At 36.7% G+C, this 11,998-nt stretch overlaps 1 protein-coding gene across 1 annotated transcript; it reads right to left on the reverse strand.

Moving 5' to 3' along the window:
* Positions 1 to 1,525: 1,525 nt before the first annotated feature.
* Positions 1,526 to 11,596, reverse strand: LOC104592208 (elongation factor Tu, mitochondrial). Its single transcript, XM_010251436.3, has 12 exons — positions 11,240 to 11,596; positions 10,375 to 10,450; positions 7,825 to 7,917; positions 7,556 to 7,630; positions 4,951 to 5,055; positions 4,715 to 4,805; positions 4,398 to 4,603; positions 3,909 to 3,992; positions 3,729 to 3,794; positions 3,586 to 3,648; positions 2,770 to 3,010; positions 1,526 to 1,926 (listed from the first exon to the last, which is right to left on the reverse strand). The coding sequence occupies exons 1-12, from the start codon at positions 11,419 to 11,421 to the stop codon at positions 1,856 to 1,858; spliced, it is 1,353 nt and encodes a 450-aa protein (XP_010249738.1). The 5' UTR covers positions 11,422 to 11,596; the 3' UTR covers positions 1,526 to 1,855.
* Between the last annotated feature and the right edge of the window lie 402 nt (positions 11,597 to 11,998).

Consider the following 11,998-nt stretch of genomic DNA (forward strand, 5'->3'; position numbering starts at 1 on the left):
CCCAATCCCTCGCCTATTCTGATCGGCATTTTTGAACTCCATTCCAGAAAAAATGAAATAATTAAATAGATATGATGGGCCTTTACCAAGAAAGACACGATTCCAGGTCCCAATAAAATGGAAATGAGAGAAGTTGGCTTTTACTTTTTCGGAAAAGTATAGACAAGCATAATGCAGATTTCTGAATTCCACTGCAAATCTACAAACAAAATTTTAAAAACCCACACTCTATGCATCCATACTCGCCGGTGAATTAGCATCAATTCCAAGCTGATACCTACCCCAAATTAGACCTATTCATGGGCCGGACTAGCCCGTTTGGCCCGGCCCCCAGACAGGCTTGAATATGTTTATAAGCCCACAGGCTTAAACCCAAGACAAAAAGCCCAACCCGCAATAAATTCGAGCCAAGCTCAGGTTTTGTCAAAATAACCTAACTCGGCCCCGGACGGGCTTGAACATGTTTATAGGCCCACGGGCTTAAATCAGAGCCAAAAAGCCCAGCCCACAATAAATTCAAAACGGGCTCAGGTTTTGTCAAAATAACCCAACCCGACCCGACCTAAAATTAGACTTAAAATGAATTATGTAATTATGTCCATTTGAATAATTTTTTTGATTTAAGAATGTAAAAGCGTGTTTTAAAACATAAAAGAAAAGAAAAAAAAACCATCTTGTAAGCCCATTGTTCATTTAAATAGGAAAAAAACCATCTGAATTTTTAATTCTAATTTGAATAGGGAAAATTGTATTTTTTTTTATTAGGTCAGGCTTCGGGCTCAAGCTCAGGCTTTTTATCAGGGCCAGGCTTGGACCCAAGTTATAGGCCCGTTGGTCAGGCCAAGCTCAGGCTCGAGCCTAACGTATGTCCATTAATAATCAGTAAAAGCCCAGCCCGGCCCGGCCCATGAACAGGTCTACCCCAAATGTACTTTGAGCCTATAAATTCTGACCATGGGCTGAACCGTCATTTACCAAGAGGCTCAACCGCTTATTTGCAATGGATGACGTGGGTAATATATTTATTAAGAAAAATTACAAGTCTCTTTGCAGATTTAAGGGGAAGAAATTATCTTTGCAGAAGATGGGAAAAGAGGCTTCTCTTAAGAATACTGAATACTATGACTATGCTCATGGCCCATAGCTATCCTAGGTGATTTGAGAAAATAGTACAATCGTATACTATATTAATCTGAATACTTGTGTAGAATGACCTAACCCCTGATACATAGGGCTCAGTTCGGAAGGAGTACAAATACAAATTTGTGGAGTACAAAGCCTTGTATTTTGTCTGTACATATTTGTATTTATACTCCTTCCAAACTGAGCAGAGGTGCCAGACAACAAGATCTCAACTATCCAAAGCACCGTTCAATACCCAATTTCTCCAATGGGGGGGGGGGTGCTTCCTATTTGCATAGAAATTGAATCAGACACAAGATAAATGGAAGAACAAATGTAAGCACAAATGCCCAGAAAAGTATATGTTATTGGATGACCTAAAATAACAATATCAAGATCTTCATGCAGTTAACCAGTTCTAGATATCATTGATATTGAACATTATTCAGAGTACAGGTAAAGGTTTTGCTGAATAACTATGATGAAAAGTCCACTCCTAAAAAATTGCAGAAAATGAGTCCTCTTAATATAAACCCAAAAAATTCAGAGCAACTTGATTGGCTTCTCTAAAAATGCTCAAAGCAAACATCAATAAAATGTGGACTACATGAACAATATTACCACATGGCATGTTACTGGAAGAAGTGGTTTTCCAGTCTCTGCATATCGTTTGCAAATTGTAAGGGGGAAAAAAAGAAAAAAAAAGAGATACCGTGCACCTTTTAAAAACACCTCAACTGATTACTTTTGAAACTACACCAGCACCAACTGTTCTACCTCCCTCTCTCAGAGCAAATCTTTGTCCTGTTAAATCATTTAAATATGGAAGAAAAAGGTTAAAAGAACTGAAGCTCAAATTTCAAACCCCACCGTCTCTTTTAACATGAATAAATAAAACTTGGGAAATTTCACCAATGTAAACTATAACCATCTAGTAAACTAAAACTATTGAATTAGAAAATTAGTTAGAAATTAAAGATCAAATACTCGTCTGAAGCACGAACATAGACATGCATCAAAGCTTTAATTGAAAAAGAAACAAGAAAAGCAGCCAATACTAAATTACCCAAACATGAATTTCTCATACAATCCTACAGTATCCCATCTACAGTGTTGCAAGATGCAACCTGGCTATACATTTCTACAATGTCCATGTTGCAGATGCAGGAAGTGCAAGCCTCCAGACCAGTAACCTATAATAATTCTAAAATATATCCTCTATCATTTCTATTTATAGAAATTCACAGCAATGAAGATTATAAAACAGAAAACATAGGGGAAGCATGATACTCGCAACATCAAGTAATGAAAACAGAATAAAGAAATTTTCACCTTAAAAAAATGGTTTATGGAATCTTTGAAAGATAAGAAACACATAAGATTTGAATTATTGTTCACCTATATAATAATTCTTAAATATAGCTTGAACCACTTCTATTTATAGAAATTCATACCAACAAAGATAATAAAACTGTTAAGTAAAGGAGGCAAGATATTCATAGCATCAAGCGATAAAAACACAATATAAGAATAATACAACCTAAAAAATTGGGATCTTTGAAAGATTGGAAAGATGTAGGCTCATCAAGCCATTTTCATGCAATATAAAAAGTTTTCAAAGGATGGCAATGGCATTTGAAACACTACCTGCTTCAAGTGGAACAGGTGATATCAGCTCAAAAACTGCAGTTACATTGTCACCAGGCATCACCATCTTAACACTTTCAGGTAATTCAACTTTTCCGGTCACATCTGCAGTTCTCAAGTAAAACTGAGGCCTATAATTTGAAAAAAAGGCAGTATGACGGCCACCTTCATCCTTTGTTAGGACATATATCTCTGCCTCAAACCTCTTGTATGTTTTCAGAGTACCAGGTTTAGCAACCACCTATGACCATTAAAGTACCATACAAGAATAGTGTAAGCCAATCAAGATGTAACCTTTTATGAATTGAAAGCAGCTTGAGTGAAACTACTTTTAAGAAAACATATTATTAAAGTGTGGACTTGGAAATCAAGAATCATTACAACATTAATAAAGAAAAGGAATCCTAGTTTTTTTTCTCTAGAAATCTCAACATGTCCATTAGCTGCTTAATGGGCAATGGCAAAACCAAGAAAAATCCTATGTGACAAGGCAATCCATTTCCTGAAAGCCATGTTGGAGAGTCTCTTATTCACTTTCTATACACATGCCAAGAGTTGTACAATGGCCAATGTATCCATGATTCTTACATGTCTAGCTTTGACCACTAACAATATGCCAATATATGTTATATAGGTCTATAAAGAACAGTAGGAAAAATAAAATGAAGATCAGTTATGCATATTCAATCTTTTTAATTGGTAAATAAGAATATTTATTTACCATATAAAAATGGTTTTTATCCTACAATGTTTGTTAACTACAGTTTTCCACACTTAATATTATGCTTGTGTGAAAGCTAGTTTGGTGATACTCACCTGTCCTCTTTGCACATCTTCACGTTTTAAACCACGCAGGAGAAGGCCCACATTGTCTCCAGCCTAAATGATGATGAAAACATATCATACCAATTTGCTACAGGAATTAGTAGTATGGATTGCAATAAGAAACCAGCACTTACTTGTCCATGATCCAAAATCTTCTTGAACATTTCTACACCTGTCACTGTAGTCTTCAGAGGTCCACCCTGAACAAATAAATGACTACTATAAGCACCAAACACTACGAGTACCAGCAGTTCAGGGTTATCAGCTGTTTGGTGATTCACAGCATCAATTAAAAGATCCAGCTATAATAGTACCTGCATCAATCCTAAAATCTCAACATCCTCTCCAACTTTAATAGTCCCTTGCTCAACACGGCCCGTGACAACAGTTCCACGTCCCTTTAATAGCAATAGTACAGATCAAAACCACAAGTTATATAATAAAATATCCTGAAGCCTGCCAACTCAACTCTATCTCAACATACACACTAGTATCATTAACAAATCAGATCAATTTAATGAGAAAAAAATGGTTATACAACTTTTAAAGGGCTTGGTGAACATGTTTGCAGATATTTCCACCCAGTAATCACTTGTCTATTTCAATAGCTTAATTGAACTCAGAAACTACGAAAGCAAAATGTGATGAAAAAAGTCATAGCACAAATTTCCAAGCCATGTATTTTAAGGAATCTAAATACCAACAAGGTATCACCCAACAGAAAGAACAAGGAACAGCAAATCCTCCTTCCAGCATGGCATACTCGTTCAATAGAAACAATTGCAAAATATATTTGCAGTTACCTGAATTGAGAAAACATCTTCAATTGGCATCAAGAAAGGTTTGTCAAGTTGGCGAACAGGTTCAGGTATGTACTCATCCACAGCATCCATTAATTTTAGTATGGCTTTCTTGCCTATTTCCTCATTTGTCCCATTTAAGGCATTCAGAGCTGAACCTCGGATAATTGGAATCTCATCACCAGGGAACTTGTAGAAATTAAGAAGCTCTGCCAAAAAAATAGATTAATTAATGTAAAAGATTCACTGAAGCAATGAAGTGACTGAAGCCATTAAATCACTTAACTAATACATGCATTATGGCTCCAATGCTCACATACCACGAAGTTCCATTTCCACAAGTTCAAGTAATTCTGGATCATCAACTGCATCAACCTTATTTAGAAAGCACACAAGTGATGGCACACCAACCTGAATAATGCATATAATTCTTTTAGTAAAAAGAAAATTACAGTCAAAAGAACCATAAGAACATAATGCCAAGCACAGAAATTTTGTAACATGCAGATTAGGAACTCAGCATGCATTACAGGCAGCCACCAATATGCTTACTCACTTGGCGTGCAAGCAGAATGTGTTCCTTTGTCTGTGGCATGGGCCCATCTGGGGCCGAAACCACTAGAATGCCTCCATCCATTTGGGCAGCTCCAGTAATCATGTTCTGAAAACAACCAAAGTGTCAGAATATGGCATAATTACCTAAAAATGCTCCATCCAAAAAAAATATATCATTGACATGGATATAGAATGAATATTTTATCCAACACTGGAGCAGTAGTGAAAGGATCTCAGCACATGCATAGAAGACCACCTACTGCACCATGGAGTAACCTGAAGAAGTTTCTTGTTCTAGAACTGGAAGAACTAAGGTTCAGAAAGGAAAAATTATCTGATGGCCAAAAGATTGATGAAGGATAAGACCTGTACGTTGTATAGAACAGTTGTAAGGCCAGCTATGTTGTATGGAGCAGAGTGTTTGACGGTTAAAAAACAGAATGTCCAAAAAATGAGTGTCACAGAAATGTGAATGCTTAGATGGATGATTGGTAAAACTAGGAAGGATAGGGTTAGAAAAGAATTCATATGGAGGAACCTAGGAATAGCACCAATACACCAATAGGTCATAAAATGAGAGAAGTAGATTGAGAGATGGTTTCACATGTAAAGAAGACAATCTACAGCATCTTCTAGAAACAGTGATGTATTAGAAGTTGAAGGAGCTAGAAGAGCTAGTAGGAGATTGAAAAGGACTTGGGTGGAAGTAACAAGAAATGATTTAACCATCCATAATTTAACAATGGATAATGGCATTGAACACAAAGGAACAGCGAAACAGGATTTTCTTTTTTTTTTATCGACAACTATTAACTTTATTGATTATGAAGAAAAGAACACCATACATGAAGGGAGAGATTCCGTTGCTCTACTCAGGTCTTTAGGAGTTGGGGACTCTATCAGAGCTATTAACTGCTGTACAAAGGGGTGCAATTTGCAAGCCAGCTGGGGGTACAGCATTTAATAATTGAAGGGGATTCCAAAGTGGTGGTGAGCTGGTTGAAAAATCCTGAAGATGCTATATGGCGCTACAAGAATGAAATGAAGAAATTCAGTTGGTTGACAAGGAATATGTTGGTCTCTTTACAGTGGATGGGGAGATCAGCAAATACTTTGTCCGATGTGTTAGCCAAGCAAGGGGTAAATAGGGAAGAATTGTTTTGGGCTCAGCTGTGGTTCCTGTATTTCTTTCCTAGTTTACTTGTAAGATTCAAGGAGGGGCTGCAGCTCGCACCTCTCCCTGGGATGTTGTATGAATTCACAACTTAAATCAGCTTTTGAATTAATAAAATGTACTACTGTTCATCAAAAAACAGAATACCATACATGAATAGTATGTATTGCTACAGCAATGATAGTTTGTTGGAATTAAAGGGTTTCTTTATTGCTACAGCAATGATAGTTTGTCTAACAGAAATTAGGAAAAATATTCCAAGATATTTTGCCTTTTCTTCTGTTAATTTTCTTTTGGATGTTATTCATCAAGCTAGGGTTTCTTTCCATAATGCCCTCCCCATGAAAGTAGTACTGTATAAGCAAGGAGTACATAGAACTCGATTGTTTGGGCTCAATTATAACAGGGTGATGAGATCTTTTTGTTGTAAAGGGTTTCAGTTCTAACAACCTCTTGTTGTAATCTCTTTCTCTTTAAGTTTTAATACAATATCCAGGTTATTCATAAAAAAAATGCATTATAAGCACCTATATCCATATATAAAGGGAGCATGATTAATTATTTGTCCCCTATATACTCCCTACCTAGGCAATTGAACTCCAAGAACACCTGTGTGGTCTAGTTAGTGCTTTATCTACTCTGTGCAATAGGCTGTTTGGAACCTCCAACTGTATCATAACCTGAACAACCACAAAACCAATTACACTCAAGCTGTGATAGGGCCAACTGAATGAAGTCAATCCTAATGCTGATAAATTGATAATAAACAGGTTTTGCAAATGGAATCAGGAGTCTTTGTCATACTTTATTGATTCCATGTTAGTTCTTCTCCCTCTTTTCCCACAAATTTAGTGTAAAGTTCAAAGTTACAACAATATTGGCATTTAGTGTAAAAGTCCTTTGATTAAATCTTAACAATCACCTAACCATATGATAATGTTGTTTAGGCAATATGGTGATCTTTTGGGTTCATCTTTGGAGATCACTGGGTTATGCCTAGCAGTAGGCAGTGCCTTCGACAAGTGGACCAAGTAAGAACTGGGAAACATACTTGAACACGATTTCTCTAGAATTGACCTGGAGCATCTTCATCTTGAAAAGATCAAAATAAACCAATGTGTGCTTGAGAACTAAACCAAGACATGTAAGATGCTGTTTGAGATGAAGTATAGAAGCAACTGTTTTTTGTTCTCCACTATGACAGTTTCTGGGAATTCTTTTCATTCTTTTGTGCTAAAGGAAAGCCATAAGTCAGCAGTTATTTTACCACAAAAACTAAGCCTCTTGTCCTTGCTAGTTTTTCCTTTTCCTAATATAGGTTCTTTATCGTGGTTTATCACACTGTAATAAAATACCTTTCTTTAAAAAGGAAGCAGAGGATGAATGACAAATATAACCCATTAAAACAATTCCAAAACATTTGAGCACTTACTTTAACATAGTCTGCATGTCCAGGACAATCCACATGTGCATAATGCCGCTTAGCAGTTTCATATTCCACATGGGCCTGCAAAAATCACATTAAGAAATAAGGAACAATACTATTTTGCCAATATTACACATTTTTAGAATACCAATTTGTTGGTGAAAATGTGAAAGAAGACCTAGTGCTGTATCATACTATTTTTTTTGATAAGTAATATCGTACTATTTAAACCATAATTATATTTGAACACCACGAAAGCAAGCAATAATTCTAACCGTTGCAATGGTAATCCCTCTCTTTTTCTCCTCGGGAGCCTTGTCAATCTCATCAAATGCAATTGCTTTAGCTTTACCTTCTTCTGCTAGCACCTGAAAGAGAAGCTCCACTATAATCAATAAAGAGTCCAAACAATTGATGCAATCATAACTATAAGAAGAAAACTTCCAAGCCTGATCAAAAAAAGAAGAAAATTCAAGTTCCAACCTATTACTAAATCTAATCAGAGCAGCAATACTGATACATGTTGTGAGAGTATTGGTAGTGTTTTTATGCTGTTTTCAGTTATTGTTTAGCGTTGCTTTTGTCACTAGTGATAAGGGTATTACTGTAATTTTCTTTTCTTTTAAATATATGTATAATTAGCAACGAAAGGTGCACACAGCCCCAAGATGTTCTCTTCTCCAGTTTTCTTTTCTTCACCACATTCTTCTTCTCTTTTTCTTTTTCTTCACTTCTGTACAGCTTTCTATTGATTTACTTGCTAATCATTTATCAAATTTATGGTGTTACACATGACAAGTTAGTATTATGTCCAGGTTATGATCTTGGAACCATGAGATTACGGGAAGAGGTGAAAAAAATACACAGAAAAATCTACCCTTGTTTTTTTTTTGAGAGAAAAGGTTAACTTTCATTAAATGAACAAAGGATGTACACAAAGCTTCAGTCAAACCAAAACCAAAAAAGGAAATCCCCCAAGGAGTTATGAAGGCATTGAGGAATCACTACGCAAAAAAAAAAATCCCCCCCCCCCGATTTACCCAAAAACTCAGCCACTCTATTCAGTCAGCTCTCTAGGAATCCTTCTAAAACAACAAAAAACAAAGGACAAAATTTCTTTGATTTCATTAAAGATAAAGCTGAATCTCCAAAGTCCATCTTTTAAATCCTTCATCCAACCGATAACCATTTTAGCGTCTCCTTCCACCACCAGTTCAGTTAAGTTCAGATTAGCCACAGATCTCAAGTCCACTAAAAAGGCACATTTTTCAGCATCAACTGAGTCTGTTATACCAATTGACCCACTGAAGGCCATAACGGCTCACCATTAACTTTAATAATTTGACCCCCAATTGCAGCATAACCCCTATGGATCAAAACACTTCTGCAGCTGCTGTCAAACTGATGAATAAAGTCCACAGGAGATCTGGGAGAAAGGCTAGAAGAAATAGGAGGCACCAAACATGAGGAGTTTAGAACCTGCCACAGATTTCTTTCCTAATTGCCAAAGGGTATATCTCCAACAGCTTGTGGGCTTTCAACCAACCATTAATCAGGAACAGGATTCTCAATTTCAAGCCTTCTAAGGATGAACATCCCTTCAAAAATCCTTTTATTCAGCCCCTCCCAAATGCTCCACATTACAGCATGCACACCACCTTAACATACAGTCTACCTCTATTTTCCGACCTACAACCCAGCCATTGGTTGAGAAAATCTCCAACATATGGAGGTGGAGCCCAGGAGAAAGTGCTGTTACAAAAGACATTGAGGAAAAATTACCAAAGACTTATTTATCAAAAAAAAATTACCAAAGACTTATCTATCAAAAAAATTGCCAATGACTGTGAGGTAATTCACAGTTGATAAGAAGATGACCAGAAGATTCCCCTTCCTTTAGGCAAAATAAGCACACATGAAGGGCAAGGTACAAATAACCCTTTCTCTTCCTCAAGATTCTATCAAAAGTATTAATGCCACCACGAGCCACCTCCCATATAAAGAAGCAAATTCTAGGAGGAACCACAAGCCAAATTGAGGAAAAAAGAATTAACTGTGAACTGCTCATTAGAAGAACTGAAGAAGGCCACCAAATTCTTTTGTTAGGAAGATCTGGGGCAATAAAGACAAGAGGAAAGAGAGTTAAAGAAGAGTGAGATTCAGAACTTGTTAGAGCTCTATGGATGTTGAAATTGAAAGAAAGTTCTTGCTCCCCTCTAGAAATGATCGAGGAGATGAAGGGTTCCTTGTCCCGGGAGAGACTAAAAAGGTCAGGAAAAGAGTGACAAAGGGGTTGTTGCCCTAATCAAAGGTCTGTCAAAAATTTTATACAGTTACCCTTTCCAAACATGAATCACAAGGATACAAAAAGACCAAAGTATGAGATTTTCAAGGGCTGAAGTAGGAAGCTCTATTAAGAGACAAGTTACTAATTCCAAACATTTCTATTCCTTCCATCTCCTAATGACAGAAACCCAAAGACCACCCTGCTCCAAAGGGAATTCCTCAACCATTTACCAGGAAAGCAACATTCCTCTCCAGTACATGCCCTAAGTCCAACCCCTCTTCTGACTTCAGCTTGCAAACCTCCTACCAATTTATTAGATGGTCTCTCTTGTCGTCCCCACCATCCCAAATAAAGTCCCTTTACATTTTTTTTCAATCTGGTTCTTAACTTTTACCGGAATCTTAAAGACAAACAGTAAGTGGGGAGACAAATCTTCCCTTGTTATTGTTCTTTTTAATCAGATACAAGATGAAAAAACAATGTTGGATAGTTAAATTAGAGGAAAGAGATCAAAGAATGTAGAGGAACATGAACCGACCTTGGTAATTGCAGCGGTAAGTGTAGTTTTCCCATGATCAACATGTCCAATTGTCCCAACATTTACATGGGGTTTTCTGTTCCATGAAAACATTAAGAAAATAAGAATACAGAATTAAGTTACAGTAGTCTGAATTAACTTAGCTTCTTCTCTTCTCCAATTGATTTAGTTTATTCTCCCACTAAATTACAAACCAATCGATAATGGAGAATGATTGGAGTTTATGCATAATAAAATAGAATGGCAAAGAAACAATGGCACCAAGATGTGCATACTATGCTGAGAAGGAGAACTATTATAAATGCAACACACGCATTCACATTTACATTCCCATTAATTACCCTTAATACCATCTGATGGACTCCACCTGAAAGTGCGTTACGGAAAACCACTAATTCGCGAGACAAACATAGGCACTGAATGGATCATCAAAAGTGGACTAACATAGTGAGCCGACAACCATATGAAACAAATACCGATGACTAAAATAATCAACTTCACCTTATCTCCAAAAAAAAAAAGGTGTCGTTAAAATTAAACACCATATCAGAACGAAAATTATTCTTTTTCTATGAAAACAACGTGCTAGAAATACTCAATGAACTCAGAGGTTCATACATGAACAGAACCCAATTAAACTGCTCAAAGATAAACACCAAATCAACTACAGACACTACTTATCATTCAAAATGCATGCAACTATGCAAATCCAACACAAACTAAAGACGAACAACACTAGTCATACAAAGGAACGTTGATGCGTAGAATCCTGTAAAGACGAAATGAATGGGAGAAAACAAATCGGAAATCTAAAACCCACAGCGTTCGAGAAGAAGCTTAATGTGTTAACCAGTTTTCAACTTACGTTCGGGTGAATGTGGCCATCGATCTCCACCATGGCCCCGCATCCGAGATTCTCTCATTTCCAAACAATGATTCAGATACGGTGAAACGATTCGAAGTTGCTCCTCGACAGCAATAGTATAGAGGTGAAGATAAGCCGATAAGGCGCCTTGAATTAGGATTTCTTAGAGCAGCTGAAGCCATGGAAGAAAGAAAGAAAGAAAAAGAAAGAAATGGAGAAAAAACGAGCAAACCCTAGAAGAATCAGAGGCGGGCCGAGAAGGGTTTAGAGGGTTTGCTTTTGTTGAAGGGTTTTAGGGAGGGGAGACCGGAGGAGAGAGCGAGCCAGATTCAGTAATTCATGTCGCTAGGTTTGTATGCACGTCAGGTTGGCACGTGTGACCCTAATACCCTGAGTCCGATTCCCGCAAGCGATGCGGATTCTTTTTTTTTATTCCCAGTTTCCCCCGCGTAGGTGGAGCTGTCAAGTGCAAATGGATCGATTCATGATTCGATCCGAAATCCAATCCTGTTTGGTTGGATTCGGATCACTCTTGAACGGATCTTCGGGTTGGATAATGGTATCCGACCAGAAATCGGATCAAATTCGGCTCACCCCTATTTGATCCAAGATTTGATTTGATATATATTATATATTTATAAATATAAATATATATAGTACATATATATGTTATTTATTTATTTATAAATATATTTTTTATATTATATTTTTATAAATTTGTTATATTATTTAATTTTTTATAAAAATATGTATATATAT

The sequence above is a fragment of the Nelumbo nucifera genome, chromosome 8 (assembly GCF_055504915.1).
Source record: "Nelumbo nucifera cultivar China Antique chromosome 8, China Antique-T2T, whole genome shotgun sequence".
Taxonomy (NCBI): domain Eukaryota; kingdom Viridiplantae; phylum Streptophyta; class Magnoliopsida; order Proteales; family Nelumbonaceae; genus Nelumbo; species Nelumbo nucifera.